This window comes from Salvelinus sp. IW2-2015, linkage group LG6.1, assembly GCF_002910315.2.
Source record: "Salvelinus sp. IW2-2015 linkage group LG6.1, ASM291031v2, whole genome shotgun sequence".
Lineage (NCBI taxonomy): Eukaryota > Metazoa > Chordata > Actinopteri > Salmoniformes > Salmonidae > Salvelinus > Salvelinus sp. IW2-2015.
In genome coordinates, this window is record NC_036845.1 from 6,139,058 (window position 1) to 6,158,892 (window position 19,835).

The 19,835-nt window shown below is 41.9% G+C and overlaps 2 protein-coding genes across 5 annotated transcripts in view; one reads left to right on the forward strand and one right to left on the reverse strand.

The window, feature by feature from the left end:
- hint3 (histidine triad nucleotide binding protein 3) overlaps positions 1-14,140 on the forward strand; it is a 15,110-nt gene extending 970 nt beyond the window's left edge. For all 3 annotated transcript variants that reach the window (XM_023988817.2, XM_023988816.2, XM_023988815.3), the window contains exons 4-5: positions 12,655-12,781; positions 13,590-14,140. In XM_023988817.2, the coding sequence (XP_023844585.1) occupies positions 12,655-12,781; positions 13,590-13,622 (160 nt within the window). In that variant the 3' untranslated portion in view covers positions 13,623-14,140. The remainder of the gene's footprint in view (positions 1-12,654; positions 12,782-13,589) is intronic.
- A 1,435-nt stretch (positions 14,141-15,575) lies between these two features.
- On the reverse strand, positions 15,576-19,727 carry LOC111964940 (actin-binding Rho-activating protein). 2 transcript variants are annotated; one of them, XM_023988820.2, is made up of 2 exons: positions 19,636-19,727; positions 15,576-16,629 (listed from the first exon to the last, which is right to left on the reverse strand). In XM_023988820.2, the coding sequence occupies exon 2, from the start codon at positions 16,563-16,565 to the stop codon at positions 16,008-16,010; it is 558 nt and encodes a 185-aa protein (XP_023844588.1). In that variant the 5' UTR covers positions 16,566-16,629; positions 19,636-19,727; the 3' UTR covers positions 15,576-16,007. The 2 variants fall into 2 exon arrangements, with proteins under 2 accessions (XP_023844588.1, XP_023844589.1); XM_023988821.2 differs by having other exon boundaries at positions 19,632-19,717.
- Positions 19,728-19,835: the final 108 nt, after the last annotated feature.

Genomic DNA, 19,835 nt, shown 5'->3' on the forward strand with positions numbered 1-19,835 from the left:
TACTTTTTCTGAATCAAGGGGTTACCCTTGGGATATGTTTACGTTGGTGGGTCATTAGCTGCCCCTCTACAGTAAAATTGGATATGCACCTTCATTATGACATCAGTTATTGTAGCAGGCTATACAGGAGATAATTAACACACACATTGTAGATTTAAGACGTTAGATGAACAAAACTAGAAACATACACATTTTTAATTTTGAAAACTTTGCCAAAATACATGCATAATTGCACAATCATTGCTGGTAAAGTCGGTATTTTATTTTTGAAAAGGGACAGAACTCACTATGAACCACAATCGTTCCTATCGCGGGGGACAGCAGTTTAAAGCCGGAGCCTCGATTTTGCCGTATGCGCACTCGAACATGGCGATCCACCCGTAGAGAACAGCCCCCCCTAACACATATTGATACATCTCGGCCCAAGGACAATCGCTTGACTTTCAGGCTACTGTATGGCACAGCTCAAATGCTCGTACCTCTCTAGTCAAACTAGCTAAATGTCATGTGTTGTTTTACATTTCTCTCGTTATACCCTAAAAGATGTTTAGCTGTGTTCATTTACGGAATTTATCCCATAACCATCTAGGCTTTTGCAAGCTAGTAACGTCTTACTATCCTAAGCTGTCAGTGTTTGAACTTCTTCAGAAATGCCTTGCTGTTTGTCTTTTATCTTACTGATCCGATCGCTAGACCACCTTTACAGGAGATTTAGGTCGCTGCGACTCCTCGCTCACTGTATTCCCCTTCAGGGGCAAAGCCGTTTGCAACATTCCCCCAGGTGTAAGAACTTCCAAACACGAAGGTACAACATACGTTAGTGTCCTCTATACTCGTCTCTTCATTCGATTAGCCTTGAGCAGTGTCAGAAGACCAAGCTTTTATCAATGAAGGGGAGGAGGTGGCCATTATCAGGTTGTCCACTGCATAGGCTACTCAAACCTAAACAATCTCTGTAATTCTTCTCCCCGTCCTCCATTGCTCGCACTGAAATGGCTTGTCAGAGGAGGAAGATGTTCAACAGCATCTGGCCGACATGTTTGTGCAAAGTAAGTGAGCGACCAGACCACCTCAACACATGGAGTTGGCAATGATTTAAGGCTAGGAGTTGTACTGCCATCTCATCCAGCCCATCTTCTTCTGAGATGTTGTTCACTGAATGTCAACAGTAATTTGTAATGACCTTTGGGTTATTTGTTAATCACCATAGGTCCTGCATTGCTTGCAGCTGTGGGGTCATGGCCAACGACACCGACCGCACAGTAGTCCTTCAGGAAACTCGCTCTTGAAAATATATTCCCACAGAGAACATGTTTTGGTGAAGGATATTATGGGGTACATCTAATGAGGGGCAAACAATTCATGCTTGGAAGTATCTAATGGTGTGGTAACTTTACTGCTCCCCAACAGTCACCTTCCTACAGAAGAACTCAACAGTACCACAAATCAATGTCTCACTTTCAACCAAGACTCTAGATTTCGAAGATTAGGAATAGAATTAAGGAAGGATTAGATGTGAGTATGATTTACCAACCTTGACTTGCTCCAGGAATTGTATTTTAAAGATTGGAGCCCAGAGTACAGTCACTTACTCTACCTTTTTATTGGCCCTATTGTGCGTGTTAAGGCAGGGCACTGATAAGCAGTATTGCACCAGTTGACACCTGGACTGTCCCAGTTACCTGTGTGTGTTCTTCCTCCCCAAAGGCAATTGGACTATCTACTCCATTTCGAGGGAAAGTCATATCTAAGGAACCCGAAAAACACTCCCGTGCACAGCCCATCACACATCTTTCTCTCTGTTGGGGACTATGAACCTGACCCGCTAAATCTGCTCTACTGTTCTACCTCCCCTCTACAACCTCCCCGACACTCCCTTTCGCTCCTGCGTTGTTGACGACGAGATTTCTCAGGTCAGCTTTCGCTAGTAGTTCCTTCCCAAAACAGACGAAAGATCGGTGTTTTCGGTTCCTTTAGACTTGACCCGTTCGCCCTCGAAGGAGAGATCATATATCCATTGCCTTGGCGGAGGCTAAGCTTACCACAGGCGCGTCACTTGTCCAGGTGTCACTACGAGTGCCATTACTTGCTATCGATCAGTGCCCTGCCTTTAACACAAAGCCCCATAGGGGCACATAAAAAAAGGTAGAGTACAGTTTGACTATTTCTGCGGCTCAATCTTAAATACAAATTACTGGGACAAGTCAAGTGTCATCATACTTCAATCTATCTTGCTTATTCTATTTCGAATACTAGAGTCTTGTTGAAGTGTAGGGACATTGATTTTGTATGTTGAGTCTTCTCTGTAGGGAAGGGTGACTGTTTAGGGAGCAGTAAAGTTACACACATTAGATACTCCACATTGATATAGTTTGCCTCCATTTTCAGGTCAAGTATAATTCACTTCTGCCAAGTACAACCATTTCGTTCTGTTGGATACTTAGTTTTCAATGAAGCGATGTTCCTAGTTCAAAGTTGTGGGGTTCTGCCATGAACCCAATAGTCTCCAAGATCAATCCTAGGTGGATAAAACAAATAACCACACAAACAGGTTCGATTACAATGTACCTGTGACATTACACGTTGAGAATCATCTCAAGGAAGAGGAAATGGCCTGATCGAGCCAATCGCTGCGAGTACCGGGACTGCAAGCTCTTTCATTAGCAACTCCATCTGTGATAGATAGTCTACACTTACTCTGCAGCACAACACACGTTCCGGCCCGATGATGCTGTTTGAACATTGCTCCCTCTGAATAGTCCATTCAGGCCGCCCAGAATGGAGACTGGGGAGAATGAATTAGCAGCACTGATTGTGCAGGGATGAGTTAGCTAGCATGACACCGACTATCAGGCCAACTCCTCCCTCTCATGCCGCTAAGGCTACTCAAGGCTAATAATACACCTATAGACCACTTAAAACGATACTTTAACCTATTGCTGTTGAAGGCTTATGCATCCTGGATCAATTAGTTGCCCCTGGATGCGAGCATCAGCAAGCGATCCTAAATCTCCTGATGTAATGTTCACGCGTGGAATAAATAAAAAGCCAGCACATTTCTGAAGAATTCAAATCATGACAGCCTTGTACGATAGTACGGTAACTGGAGCTGCTTACGCACATAGGTTCATGTGGGATAAATTCGCTCCGCTGGAATCAACTAAGCCAACCACTCTTAGAGATATCGAAGAGAAATATTAACCACAAATTACCAGTTTGACCACGAGAGGTATCGACTTTTATATGATACAGGTAGCCTGGAAGTCAACAGTCTCTGGCCAGACTGTATCAAAATAGTGTTAGGCTATTCTGCTACCAGTGGATCGCCGAGTTCGGAGTTCCCACGAAATTACCTCCGGCTAAAACTTTTGCGTCCCGCGGAGATAGTCGGTTCCTGTCTGTGTTCAAAATAAATACCACTTTACCAGCAATTGACTTGTGCGATTATAATGCATTTTTGTATTCTTTGGCCAAAGCAAAATTTAAAATGTGTATGGTTAAGTCTTGTGTCCATTAACGTCTAAATTCAATTAGCTGTGCTTATTATTCTGCCTAGTAGGCTGCTACCATAAGCTGATTCATAAATGAGTAGGAGGGCATTATATTTTAACCGATAAAGAAGGAGCAGCTAATGACCCCAATCAACTATCAATTCTCCAGGGTAAGCGCTATTACCTTTCAGAAATATCCGCTCACTAGACAGGGCAACGTGATCCTCAACCGATTGGATACAACATTTAGTCCACTCATCATCCCACCCACATTGTCGAATAGGCGTAGCTGTTTTGGATGCCCATCAGTCGCTTTACACTAGTCCCAATGTAAAGTTCCATAGCCATGGATCAATGTTGCTTAAAGACAGACACAACATGTTCACCTCAACGAGCTATATCAAGGTTCTGACAGAAGTGTTTAAGGTACCTAAAACCAATTAGTCAGGGGACCAATGTCAGCTAATTCGATAACGGGTCGATCACGGACAGAAGAAAAAAATCTCGGGAATAAGGAATACATACGACGTTTGAACATTGTAGCAAGTGACACTTGTCAACCTTACCGTATGATGTTACTTTCAAGTTACAGAATGTGTGCTCCACTTGCATTCCTATATTCTTGTATCGTGAAATTAAATTTGTGCCGAGTATGAAGAATTGTTTCATTTTAAAACGTCAAATTGGAACAGGGTACATGTACCCTAAAAATTTGAGGGGCGACACAAGTATGTGGGATGGCAGGGGTGGTCCCCTCAAAAGTGTCGATTCATTTTTGCAAACACTGGAAGCAGCTTTTTCCTGAAATCTAGAGCCATATCAATTATGCTTGAATTTATGTAAACAAAAAATATTGTTATTTACTGCATATCTAAGCATACCTCCTGACTCATCTTAATCCTCCGGACTGGTGCTAGGTGGCTAGTAGTTTTCAGAGAAGACAACAATATTTAACAAAAAAAAACTTATAAATACTATTATATATACACTCAACAAAAATATAAATTGCAACATGCAACCATTACAAAGACTTTCACTGATTACTAGCCTACACCGATACTTAAAAAAAAACGCAGGGCGTGGATCAGAAAACCAGTCAGTATCTGTTGTGACACCACCATTTGCCCATGCAAGTGCAGACACATCTCCTTCTCACAGAGCTGAATCAGCGCAGATTTGTGGCCTGTGGAATGTTTCCACTCCTCTTCAACATGGCTGTGCGAAGTTGCTGTTATTTAGCTGAAACTAGACAACCACATCCTGTTCGTCACATTCAAGTTCAGAGCATCCAAACATGCCCAGCTGGGCGATATGTCTGGTGAGTATAGGCAGGCCATGGGAAGAATGGGACATTTTCAGCGTCCAGAAATTGTTATAGATCATTTAGGTTATAGGGCCGTGGCATTACTCAGCTGAAACCATATGAGATGAATGGCGGCGGATGACATTGGCACACATGGGCCTCAGGATCTCTCACGTATATCTCTTGCATTCAAATCCACCAGATAAAGCAATTGTGTTTGTTGTCCATAGCTTATGCCTGCCCATACCATAACCCTACGCCACCATGAGTCACGCCGGTTGAATCAGCAACCTGCTCGCCCACACAACGCACATACAGCTGTCTGCCATCTGAACTGTACAGTTGAAACCAGGATTCATCCTTGAAGAGCACACTTCTCCAGTGTGCCAGTGGCCATCGAAGGTGAGCATTTGCCCACTGAAGTCGGTTACGACGCCGAACTGCAGTCAAGTCAAGACCCTGGTGAGGATGACGAGAACCCAGATGAGCTTCCCTGAGACGGTTTCTGACAGTTTGTCCAGAAATTCTTCAGTTGTGAAATCCCACAGTTCATCAGGTGTCTGGGTGCCGGTCTCATACGATCACCAGGTGAAGAAGTCGGATGTGAAGGTCCTTGGCTTGCATGGTTACACGTTGTCTGCGGTTGTGAGGCCGTTTGGACGTACTGCCAAATTCTTTAAAACAATGTTGGAGGCGGCTTATGGTAGAGAAATGAACATTCAATTATCCGGCAACAGCTCTGGTGGACATTCCTGCAGTCAGCATGCCAATGCTTGACACATCTGTGGCATTCTGTTCTGTGACGAACTGCATATTTTAGAGTGGCCTTTTATTGTCCCCAGCACAAGGTGCCCTGTGTAATGCTTATGCTGTTTTATCAGCTTCTTGATAGCCACACCTGTCAGGTGGATGGATTATCTTGGCAAAGAGAAATTCTCACTAAGAGGGACAGTACCAGTCAAAGGTTTGGACACGCCTACTCAAAGTTTTTTTTTTAAATATATATTTTTTTTTCTACATTGTAGATAATAGTGAACACATCAACTATGAAATAACACATATGGAATCATTTAGCAACCAAAAAAGTGTTAAACAAATCAAAATATATTTTATATTTGAGTTTCTTCTAAGTAGCCACCCTTTGCCTTGATGACAGCTTTGCACCACTCTTGGCATTCTCTCAACCAACTTCACCTGGAATGCTTTTCCAACAGTCTTGAACGAGTTCCCACATATGTTGAGGACTTGTTGGATGCTTTTCCTTCACACTGCTGTCCAACTCATCCCAAACCATCTCAATTGGGTTGAGGTTGGGTGATTGTGTAGGCCAGGTCATCTGATGCAGCACCCATCACTCTGCTTCTTTGGTCAAATAGCCTTACACAGGCTGGAGTGTATGTTGGGTCATTGTCCTGTTGAAAACAAATGACAGTCCCACTAAGCGCAAACCTGATGGAATGGTGTATCGCTGCAGAATGCTGTGGTAGCCATGCTGGTTAAGTGTGACTGAATTCTAAATAAATCACTGACAGTGTCACCGGAAACCACCCCCACACCATCACACCTCCTCCTCCATGTTTCACGGTGGGAACTACACTCTGCGTCTCACAGACACTGCGGTTGGAACCACACATCTCTATTTTGGACTCATCAGACGAAAGGACAGATTTCACCAGTCAATGTCCAATTGCCCGTGTTTCTTAATTGAAATGCATTCCAGGTGACTACCTCATGAAGCTGGTTGAAGGAAGTGTGTGTGTGCAAAGCTTCATCAAGGCAAAGGGTGGCTACTTTGAAGATTCTCAAATATAATATATATTTTTATTGTTTAACACTTTTGGTTACTACATTCCATGTGTTATTTCATAGTTTGATGTCTTCACTGTTATTCTGCAATGTAGAACATTTTAGAGTAAGGAAACCCCGTGAAATGAGTAGGTGTGTGTCCAAACTTTTGACTGGTACTGTATAAATATATATTTGTATAGTTGTTTACAGGACAAATCTGAGGGGGCACGTGCCCTTGTGCCTCCTATGGGTATGTACCCATACCAAGAACTCTCACCTTCATCATGCATTAGTAGGATGATGACCTGTTATTATAACTTTATTATAACTAATATAGTTTATCATAACTTCATTTAGGGTGTAATTAAGTGTTTAAATAGTCTTCGTAAATTAGAAATAGGCCTAGGCTACCATACAAATATGTAATTGTGCTCTCAACAGTTGTTCATTGAAACTTTATTACCCACAGAAAATGAACTATGCCTAAAAGTGGACGGATCACTTAATATGTACAAGACATCTGAGACACCACCATGGAGAACAACGATGCACCTGTCGAGTTTAACGATGACAGGACAGTGTGGGTGACATCAGTGAAAGAGTTAAAGGACAACTGGCAGAGATGGTCCAACGAGCCCAGGAGTACCAGAAACACAACCCCTTCAGTAACGACCAGGGGGCCTTGGTGAGTGTGACTGCCCAGCAGCAGAGGCTCCAGCGGGACCAGGATGGCTTACGGGGGAGCCCCTGGAGGGCTCCTTGACAGAAGCAGAGGGGCCAGGACGCCCACGTCCACATCAGCCGGGAGGTGGAGGAGCTCTGCCAGTGTATCAGGGACATCGGGGAGAGCGCGTGCGGTGGGGACGGAGGCAGCGAGGAAGGACCTGTGGTGACGGTGGAGTTTTGGGAAGCTGTTTGAGCACTATGTTGAACATCTCCACAAGTGGTGGGGATCCTGCTGAGGGCCAGAAAACAAGCCTGGTCAGCTTTGAAGGGGAGATGCTGTGGCAGGGGCAGGATGACAGGGTCCTCATCCACACTGCTACAGTCACTGGGATGCGATGACAGGGTCGCCATTATGCTTGCTGCAGTGACCAGGTTGATGCAGCCGATGGACAAGACGGTAACCAAGGCCCTGTCCAGAAACATCCCCTAGCCCTTAGGCACTCATGTACAGTAGTTGTGAAAGGATTGGATAGGTCTAAGCAATTGATGAAATATACATTAGGTAGCAAGGTGCAGCACCACATCTATCAATTCTTTCAGATTTACACCTGCACTTAGCAGGGTAGTTGTTTCTGGCAGGGCCACAGAGAACCAACCTGTGGCAGCAGTGACATGCAATATGGTGCTGTAGGATGAACCTGAGCCTATTGGCCTGAATGGACTTTGCGTTGCATTCCCAGTTACCCACCAACCGCTACACTGTAATCTACGTAGCGTTTACAATGTTCCTTAGCAACCTTTGTAATTAGACCACAGAGGAAAGGTGTGTACTTTTTGGGGCACAAATACAACACACTGACACTATAGGCTTATGTTAGAAATTCTGGAAGTAGGCTATGAAACTGCATACATGGTTGACAAATGTAGCAAAATGTACCACCGTTATATTTACATTCAGTGGAAATAGCACATCACTTTTTGGCCACTGGCATTTGTGGAATTCACATTGTTCAACCTAACAAGGGTTGTTTGAGGAATGCTTTTGCAGCTACTCTGCACTCATAACACAATATGATGAAATGTACTGTAACACTTTACTCATTTGAAAAATAATTATTTTGTCACCAATTAATATACTTTATTCCACACACACACACACACACACACACGTGTTCATGTTTACAAAGGAAAGCACTGATGTTTTTCAATAAAAGTCTTCCTACATCACCCAAAATGACTGTTAATTCATGTAAATTGCATTAGAATGATAGGTAACACTTTATTTAAAGCCTGCATAACATATACTTTTTATAAGGCATTAGAAAAGGGTCATAAACTTTTATATCAAGTCATAAATCCTTATACTGCATACTTTACATTAAGTGTTACTGAATGTTTCCCATTAATGAGAGAACCAGGAAGGAAATCTAATACCCTAGTGGAGGCAGCAATGCATCATTTATTTAACCTAACCATGACCATTTACATAAATACATGTTGAGATTTTTTTACAGCGACACGTCAACCAATAAATACAAAACATGACGCTCTCAATTTCATGCAGCAGCATACAACTAAACATACATTACATAACCGAAAGGTTGCTAGATCGAATCCCCGAGCTGACAGGGTAAAAATCTGTCGTTCTGCCCCTGAACAAGGCAATTAACCCACTGTTCCTAGACCGTCATTGTAAATAAGAATTTGTTCTTAACTGACTTGCCTAGTTAAATAAAAGGTCAAATTTATATATATTTTTAAATAATTACTTTGTTGAGTGTTCCATCAGGCTGCAGTGCATAACAAAATGAAGAATCACTCTCCAACATTCATAATCAAATAACACAGTTAATGTAGTGTATTGTGTTAAAAGAATGTGTGACTCAACACAATCGTTTATGATGACTGAGCTCCTACTATTATGTATCTTGATAAATTAGTAATGTAGGTATTATTTCAGTGAATATATTAAACCTCCACACCAGTGTACACTTCCATTTTACTCTTGATCATATATGATTGATTACCATTCATGCAAAACAGTTGCTTTTCTGACACCTTGACTGAGGCCTAAAAGAGCTCATACTTCTCATTATGTTTCTCTGCTTTCAGTTATTTAACTCATAATACAGGATCCTGTGACAGTGACTGCATCGTGAATGGCACACTATTCATTGAACTACTTTGAGCCCTATAGGAAAAGGGTGCCATTTGAGATGCCGGCCAGTGGCACAATGCACATGCATTACTCATCTTTATCAAAGTATCCTGCAATGACACTTACAGTATGTTTCCCAGTCCCAATACATCCCATTCACTTACCATTTCTCAGGTCTCCTGGTCTGATCACTTAGGATGCCTTTACGTTACTAATTGTTCTTTACATTAATACTGAAGCCTATGCACAAACATGATATATTTTATCACTTTGATATCTTTCTTTACCAGGGAAAATGACCCCAAAATCATTCCAGTCATTACTATTTCACATTACTGTGGTAAAAGAAAATAAAGCGTAAGATGTTGGTAATTTTCATAAAAATCTTTAAATATAGAAGAAAGGAAAAAATATTTGTCTTAATTTCTGATTTGTCTGTTTGATACTAGAATGAAAAACCTCAGTTGAGTTGATTTGTACATCATTACTAGTCTCACTGTAACCTGCTAGGGAGTACAGTACACTCACACAGAGAACCACGGAGGAAGACCAGACCAGTCCTGACCTGCTCACTTCACTACTAGAAGGTAACCCCGTTTCTCACTGGACCAGCCCAGACTGCAACCCACCATTCAGTTGGTCTCCCTTAAGAGTTCAGCTGCTGAATCAACTGGTCCGCCTGCAGGAGACAACACACAATAGTACAATAATAAATAAATGACAATTCATGGCTTCTTCATGGCTTTTTGATGTCTGAATTTCCAGTCCATTGTCACACTCATGTAGTGTATCTAAAGTAGAAAAACAAAGGCTCTTGCATGAGGTGAGAGCCTGCAAACCAACCTGATAGGAATAGACTGATATGGGTGAGTGTCCCTGACATACTGTATAGATGGCCATCCTTTAACCTGGGAAGACCTATACACACCAAAGGCAGACACAGGTAAAAACAGGTTTCCTAGTCGGTGTATTTGGGGCTTTAGTCACCTTACTTCATCCCAACAGATTTCCCCAGTACAGTAGTCTCCACATGGAGTTAATCGACCATGAAAGCTGGCAGTGATAATGCAGTGAGAGATTAGTGTTGGCCGACTGGCTCTTAACAGATGACAACAACACAACAGCCAGAGTGAAATAAAAGAGCTGCTAGAACAGTGAGCACAATGGAGCTGTTCATCAGCTGCCAATCTAGACTGTAACTATATGTTTAAAAAAAGAGCCCTCTTTCCCAAAACACATGCTAACAAGCTACTCTGACATGTCTAAATGAGTGGAGTTGATGTGTTGGTGTCCAGGTGCTGTCAAGCAGCAAGGCAAGGGAAATTATTGTTCTATCCCGACTTTGGTACTGTACGAACACTGAACTCAATAGGTGGACAATATTACCACAGAACAGACAATGTGGGGGGAATAGTGAAACATTTATCACACAAATTCTGACAGCCTGTACTACAATGGCCATTTGAAAGAGGACTTACCGTGACAAACCAATAGGAGTTGGGTCTGTAGAAGAGGCGGGACATGAAGCCCATTTGACTGGCAGGTGCCACACATGAGATGCGGTGAGAGACAGAACAGAATGGGGGCCAGTGGAAGCCAAAACCTGTAGACAGAAGCAGGCATGTTTCATATTTTGATCTGATCTGCTGTGACAACAGCAGCATGTTCAAAATGCAAAATTCTACAGACTGCTCAAATCAAATGTTATTTGTCACATACACATGGTTTGCAGATGTTAATGCGAGTGTAGCGAAATGCTTGTTGCTTCTAGTTCCGACAATGCAGTAATAACCAACAAGTAATCTAACCTAACAATTCCACAACTAATACCTTATACACACAAGTGTAAAGGGATAAAGAATATGTACATAAAGATATGTGAATGAGTGATGGTACAGAACGGCATAGCAAGATGCAGTAGATGGTATAGAGTACAGTATATACATATGAGATGAGTAATGTAGGGTATGTAAACATAAAGTGGCATAGTTTAAAGGGCTAGTGATACATGTATTACATAAAGATGGCAAGATGCAGTAGATGATATAGAGTACAGATATACATATACATGAGATGAGTAATGTAGGGTGTGTAAACATTATATTAAGTGCAGTTGTTTAAAGTGGCTAGTGGTACATTTTTACATAATTTCCATCAATTCCCATTATTAAAGTGGCTGGAGTTGAGTCAGTATGTTGGCAGCGGCCACTAAATGTTAGTGGTGGCTGTTTAAGTCTGATGGCCTTGAGATAGAAGCTGTTTTTCAGTCTCTCGGTCCCTGCTTTGATGCACCTGTACTGACCTCGCCTTCTGGATGATAGCGGGTGAACAGGCAGTGGCTTGGGTGCTGAATGTGATTTGCTGTTGTATGTCATTGCATTAAGCCAAACCAATCAACTATGCATGCATAGCAAACATTTGGCCTATACAATTGGAGCCACTTGTTAAAAGGGCCGGGACGATACCAGTATTGCAACACTCGCAGATCGTGGAAGAAACAAAATCACAACATGGATTTAACTTATTTAGGAAAACAGGCCTAATGTTGGAAAAAGACATTATGTTGTCATCTAGTCACATTTGTTCATTTTTCAGGCTAAATCACACAATACTTTGCATACAGCAGGTTTTAAAGAACCAAAGAGTTGTCTGCTTGTATTGATTTTTTTTTGCCATGGAAACATATCTCAGACCACAACATTCTCTCCAGTCAATGTCACATGATTCAAATGAAGGAGCGTTTTTCAATCTTCAGATGTTATTAGGGCTGTGACAATACCAGTATCGAGATATGTTTTCTATGGCAATTTTTTAAAATAGAAAGCAGACAACTCGTTTGTTCTTTAAAAACCTGCTGWATGCAAACTATTGTGTGATATAGCCTGAAAAATGAACAAATGTGACTAGATGATGACATAATGATGTCTGTTTCCAACATTAGGGCTGTTTTCCAAAGTAAGTTAAAGCCGTGTTGTGTGTTTGTTTCTTTGCCACGATACTGACGAGAGTCGCTATACTGGTATTGTCCCGGCCCTTTTAACAAGTGGCTCCAATTTGTATAGGCCAATTTATTTATTTTTGCTATGCATGCATAGTTGATTAGTTTGGCTTAATGAAATGACATACAATGGCAAATCACATTCAGCAGTCTGTAGAATTTAGCATTTTGAACATGTTGCTGTTGTCACAGCAGATCATGCAGAGACAAAGAAGCAGACATTGTTTAAAAAAAAAAAATGTATCGACAGGTTTGGCTTCCACTGGCCCCCATTCTGTTCTGTTTCTCACCTGCACCTCCATGTGTTGGCACCTGCCAGTCAGATGGGCTTCATGTCCCGCCTCTTCTACAGACCCAACTCCTATTGGTTTGTCACGGTAAGTCTCTTTCAAATGGCCATTGTAGTACAGTAGCTGTCAGAATTTGTGTGATAAATGTTTCACTATTCCCCCCACATTGTCTGTTCTGTGGTAATATTGTCCACCTATTGAGTTCAGTGTTCGTACAGTACCAAAGTCGGGATAGAACAATAATTTCCCTTGCCTTGCTGCCTTGACAGCACCTGGACACCAACACATCAACTCCACTCATTTAGACATGTCAGAGTAGCTTGTTAGCATTGTGTTTGGGAAAGAGGGCTCTTTTTTTAAACATATAGTTAGACAGTCTAGATTGGCAGCTGATGAACAGCTCCATTGTGCCTCACTGTTCTAGCAGCTCTTTTATTTCACTCTGGCTGTTGTGTTGTTGTCATCTGTTAAGAGCCAGTCAGCCAACACTAATCTCTCACTGCATTATCACTGCCAGCTTTCATGGTCGATTAACTCCATGTGGAGACTACTGTACTGGGGAAATCTGTTGGGATGAAGTAAGGTGACTAAAGCCCCAAATACACCGGACTAGGAAACCTGTTTTTACCTGTGTCTGCCTTTGGTGTGTATATGGGTCTTCCCAGGTTAAAGGATGGCCATCTATACAGTATGTCAGGGACACTCACCCATATCAGTCTATTCCTATCAGGTTGGTTTGCAGGCTCTCACCTCATGCAAGAGCCTTTGTTTTTCTACCTTTAGATACACTACATGAGTGTGACAATGGACTGGAAATTCAGACATCAAAAAGCCATGAAGAAGCCATGAATTGTCATTTATTTATTATTGTACTATGTGTGTTTGTCTCCTGCAGGCGGACCAGTTGATTCAGCAGCTGAACTCTTAAGGGAGAGACCAACTGAATGGTGGGTTGCAGTCTGGGCTGGTCCAGTGAGAAACGGGGTTACCTTACTAGTAGTGAAGTGAGCAGGTCAGGACTGGTCTGGTCTTCCTCCGTGGTTCTCTGTGTGAGTGTACTGTACTCCCTAGCAGGTTACAGTGAGACTAGTAATGATGGTACAAATCAACTCAACTGAGGTTTTTCATTCTAGTATCAAACAGACAAATCAGAAATTAAGACAAATATTTTTTCCTTTCTTCTAATTTTAAAGACTTTTATGAAAATTACCAATCATTACGCTTTATTTTTCTTTTACCACAGTATATGAAATAGTAATGACTGGAATGATTTTGGGGTCATTTTTCCCTTGGTAAAGAAAGATATCAAAGTGATACAAATATACATGTTTGTGCATAGGCTTCAGTATTAATGTAAAGAACAATTAGTAACGTAAAGGCATTCCTAAGTGATCATGACCAGGAGACCTGAGAATGGTAAGTGAATGGGATGTATTGGGACTGGGAAACATACTGTAAGTGTCATTGCAGGATACCTTTGATAAAGATGAGTAATGCATGTGCATTGTGCCACTGGCCGGCATCTCAAATGGCACCCTTTTCCTATAGGGCTCAAAAGTAGTTCAATGAATAGTGTGCCATTCACGATGCAGTCACTGTCAACAGGATCCTGTATTATGAGTTAAATAACTGAAAGCAGAGAAACATAATGAGAAGTATGAGCTCTTTTAGGCCTCAGTCAAGTGGTCAGAAAAGCAACTGTTTTGCATGAATGGTAATCAATCATATATGATCAAAGAGTAAAATGGAAGTGTACACTGGTGTGGAGGTTTAATATATTCACTGAATAATACCTACATTACTAATTTATCAAGATACATAATAGTAGGAGCTCAGTCATCCATAAACGATTGTTTGAGTCACACATTCTTTTAACACAATACACTACATTAACTGTGTTATTTGATTATGAATGTTGGAGAGTGATTCTTCATTTTGTTATGCACTGCAGCCTGATGGAACACTCAACAAAGTAATTATTTAAAAAATATATAAATTTGACCTTTTATTTAACTAGGCAAGTCAGTTAAGAACAAATTCTTATTTACAATGACGGTCTAGGAACAGTGGGTTAATTGCCTTGTTCAGGGGCAGAACGACAGATTTTTACCTTGTCAGCTCGGGGATTCGATCTAGCAACCTTTCGGTTATGTAATGTATGTTTAGTTGTATGCTGCTGCATGAAATTGAGAGCGTCATGTGTTTGTATTTATTGGTTGACGTGTCGCTGTAAAAAAATCTCAACATGTATTTATGTAAATGGTTCATGGTTAGGTTAAATAAATGATGCATTGCTGCCTCCACTAGGGTATTAGATTTCCTTCCTGGTCTCTCATTAATGGGAAACATTCAGTAACACTTAATGTAAAGTATGCAGTTATAAGGATTTATGACTTGATATAAAAGTTTATGACCCTTTTCTAATGCCTTATAAAAAGTATATGTTATGCAGGCTTTAAATAAAGTGTTACCTATCATTCTAATGCAATTTATCATGAATTAACAGTCATTTTTGGTGATCTGTAGGAAGACTTTATTGAAAAACATCAGTGCTTTCCTTTGTAAACATGAACACGTGTGTGTGTGTGTGTGTGTGTGGAATAAAGTATATTAATTGGTGACAAAATAATTATTTTTCAAATGAGTAAAGTGTTACAGTACATTTCATCATATTGTGTTATGAGTGCAAGTAGCTGCAAAAGCATTCCTCAAACAACCCTTGTTAGGTTGAACAATGTGAATTCCACAAATGCCAGTGGCCCAAAAAGTGATGTGCTATTTCCACTGAATGTAAATATAACGGTGGTACATTTTGCTACATTGTCAACCATGTATGCAGTTTCATAGCCTACTTCCAGAATTTCTAACATAAGCCTATAGTGTCAGTGTGTTGTATTTGTGCCCCAAAAAGTACACCTTTCCTCTGTGTCTAATTACAAAGGTTGCTAAGGAACATTGTAAACGCTACGTAGATTACAGTGTAGCGGTGTGGTGTAACTGGGAATGCAACGCAAAGTCCATTCAGGCCAATAGGCTCAGGTTCATCCTACAGCACCATATTGCATGTCACTGCTGCCACAGGTTGGTTCTCTTGGGCCCTGCCCAGAAACAACTACCCCTGCTAAGTGCAGGTGTAAATCTGAAAGAATTGATAGATGTTGTAGCTGCACCTTGCTACCTAATGTAATTTTCATCATATTGCTTAGACCTATCCAATCCTTTCACAACTACTGTACATGAGTGCCTAAGGGCTAGGGGATGTTTCTGGACAGGGCCTTGGTTACCGTCTTGTCCATCGGCTGCATCAACCTGGTCACTGCAGCAGCATAATGGCGACCCTGTCATCGCATCCCAGTGACTGTAGCAGTGTGATGAGGACCCTGTCATCCTGCCCCTGCCACAGCATCTCCCCTTCAAAGCTGACCAGGCCTTGTTTTCTGGCCCTCAGCAGGATCCCCACCACCTTGTTGGAGATGTTCACATAGTGCTCAAACAGCTTCCCAAACTCCACCGTCACCACAGGTCTCTCCTCGCTGCCTCCGTCCCCACCGCCACGGCTCTCCCCGATGTCCCTGATCACCTGGCAGAGCTCCTCCACCTCCCGGCTGATGTGGACGTGGGCGTCCTGGCCCCTCTGCTCTGTCAAGGAGCCCTCCAGGGGCTTCCCGTAGCCATCCTGGTCCCGCTGGAGCCTCTGCTGCTGGGCAGTCACACTCACCAAGGCCCCCTGGTCGTTACTGAAGGGGTTGTGTTTCTGGTACTCCTGGTGCTCGTTGGACCATCTCTGCCAGTTGTCCTTTAACTCTTTCACTGATGTCACACACACTGTCCTGTCATCGTTAAACTCGACAGGTGCATCGTTGTTCTCCATGGTGGTGTCTCAGATGTCTTGTACATATTAAGTGATCCGTCCACTTTTAGGCATAGTTCATTTTCTGTGGGTGTAATAAAAGTTTCAATGAACAACTGTTGAGAGCACAATTACATATCTTTGTATGGTAGCCTAGGCCTATTTCTAATTTACGAAGACTATTTAAACACTTAATTACACCCTAAATGAAGTTATGATAAACTATATTAGTTATAATAAAGTTATAATAACAGGTCATCATCCTACTAATGCTATGATGAAGGTGAGAGTTCTTGGTATGGGTATCATACCCATAGGAGGCACAAGGGCACGTGCCCCCTCAGATTTGTCCTGTAAACAACTATACAAATATATATTTATACAGTACCAGTCAAAAGTTTGGACACACCTACTCATTTCACGGGGTTTCCTTACTCTAAAATGTTCTACATTGCAGAATAACAGTGAAGACATCAAAGCTATGAAATAACACATGGAATGTAGTAACCAAAAAAGTGTTAAACAAATCAAAATATATATTATATTTGAGAATCTTCAAAGTAGCCACCCTTTGCCTTGATGACAGCTTTGCACACACACTTCTCTCAACCAGCTTCATGAGGTAGTCACCTGGAATGCATTTCAATTAAGAAACACGGGCAATGGACATTAGACTGGTGGAAATCTGTCCTTTCGTCTGATGAGTCCAAAATAGAGATTGTTGGTTCCAACCGCAGTGTCTGTGAGACGCAGAGTGTAGTTCCCACCGTGAAACATGGAGGAGGAGGTGTGATGGTGTGGGGGTGGTTTGCCGGTGACACTGTCAGTGATTTATTTAGAATTCAAGTCACACTTAACCAGCATGGCTACCACAGCATTCTGCAGCGATACACCATTCCATCAGGTTTGCGCTTAGTGGGACTGTCATTTGTTTTTCAACAGGACAATGACCCAACATACACTCCAGCCTGTGTAAGGGCTATTTGACCAAGAAGCAGAGTGATGGAGTGCTGCATCAGATGACCTGGCCTACACAATCACCCAACCTCAACCCAATTGAGATGGTTTGGGATGAGTTGGACAGCAGTGTGAAGGAAAAGCATCCAACAAGTCCTCAACATATGTGGGAACTCGTTCAAGACTGTTGGAAAAGCATTCCAGGTGAAGTTGGTTGAGAGAATGCCAAGAGTGTGCAAAGCTGTCATCAAGGCAAAGGGTGGCTACTTAGAAGAAACTCAAATATAAAATATATTTTGATTTGTTTAACACTTTTTTGGTTGCTAAATGATTCCATATGTGTTATTTCATAGTTTTGATGTGTTCACTATTATTCTACAATGTAGAAAAAAAAAATATATATTTAAAAAAAAAACTTTGAGTAGGCGTGTCCAAACCTTTGACTGGTACTGTCCCTCTTAGTGAGAATTTCTCTTTTGCCAAGATAATCCATCCACCTGACAGGTGTGGCATATCAAGAAGCTGATAAAACAGCATAAGCATTACACAGGGGCACCTTGTGCTGGGGACAATAAAAGGCCACTCTAAAATATGCAGTTCTGTCACAGAACAGAATGCCACAGATGTGTCAAGCAATTGGCATGCTGACTGCAGGAATGTCCACCAGAGCTGTTGCCGGATAATTGAATGTTCATTTCTCTACCATAAGCCGCCTCCAACATTGTTTTAAAGAATTTGGCAGTACGTCCAAACGGCCTCACAACCGCAGACAACGTGTAACCATGCAAGCCAAGGACCTTCACATCCGACTTCTTCACCTGTGGGATCGTATGAGACCGGCCACCCAGACACCTGATGAAACTGTGGGATTTCACAACTGAAGAATTTCTGGACAAACTGTCAGAAACCGTCTCAGGGAAGCTCATCTGGGTTCTCGTCATCCTCACCAGGGTCTTGACTTGACTGCAGTTCGGCGTCGTAACCGACTTCAGTGGGCAAATGCTCACCTTCGATGGCCACTGGCACACTGGAGAAGTGTGCTCTTCAAGGATGAATCCTGGTTTCAACTGTACAGTTCAGATGGCAGACAGCTGTATGGCGTTGTGTGGGCGAGCAGGTTGCTGATGTCAACCGGCGTGACTCATGGTGGCGGTAGGGTTATGGTATGGGCAGGCATAAGCTATGGACAACAAACACAATTGCATTTTATCGGTGGCAATTTGAATGCACAGAGATACCGTGACGAGATCCTGAGGCCCATTGTGCCATTCATCCGCCGCCATCATCTCATGTTTCAGCATGATAATGCACGGCCCTATAACCTAAAGATCTATACACAATTTCTGGACGCTGAAAATGTCCCAGTTCTTCCATGGCCTGCATACTCACCAGACATATCGCCCACTGAGCATGTTTGGGATGCTCTGGATTGATGTGTACGACAGTGTGTTCTAGTTCTCGCTAATATCCAGCAACTTCGCACAGCCATTGAAGAGGAGTGGGACAACATTCCACAGGCCACAATCTGCCTGATCAACTCTGTGAGAAGGAGATGTGTTGCACTGCATGAGGCAAATGGTGGTCACAACAGATACTGACTGGTTTTCTGATCCACGCCCCTACGTTTATTTTTAAGTATCTGTGACTAGTAACTCAGTAAAATCTTTGTAATGGTTGCATGTTGCATTTATATTTTTGTTGAGTGTATATATATATATATATTATAATTTTTTTTTGTTAAATATTTTGTTGTTTCTCTGAAATACTACTAGCCACCTAGCACCAGTCCGGAGGATACAGAGAGCTCAGGAGGTATGCTTAGATATGCAGTAAAATAAACATATTTTTTTTTACATAGAATTAAGCATAATGATTATGGCTCTAGATTTCAGGAAAAAGCTGCTTCCAGTGTTTGAAAAATGCTAAATTCGACAACTTCTGGAAGGGGACCACCCCCTGCCATCCTCACATACTTTGTGCCCCCTCAAATTTTTAGGGTACATGATACCCCTGTTCCAGATTGAGTTATAAATGAAAAACAATTCATTCATCTCGCACAAATTAATTTCACATGACAAGAAATATAGGAATGCAAAGTGAGCACACATCTGTAAACTGAAAGTAACATACATACGGTAAGGTGACAAGTGTCACTGCTACAATGTCAAAGTCGATGTATTCCTTATTCCCGAGATTTTTTTCTTCTGTCCGTGTCGACCCGTTATGAATAGCTGACATTGGTCCTGATATTTGATTTTAGGTACCTTAACACTTCTTGTCACGAACACTGATATAGCCTGAGGAACATGTGTCTGTTAGCAACATTGTATCCAT

Excerpts from the sequence above, each read along its gene's own strand:
- LOC111964940 (XM_023988820.2), bottom strand. The coding sequence starts at position 16,565 with ATGGAGAACAACGATGCACCTGTCGAGTTTAACGATGACAGGACAGTG.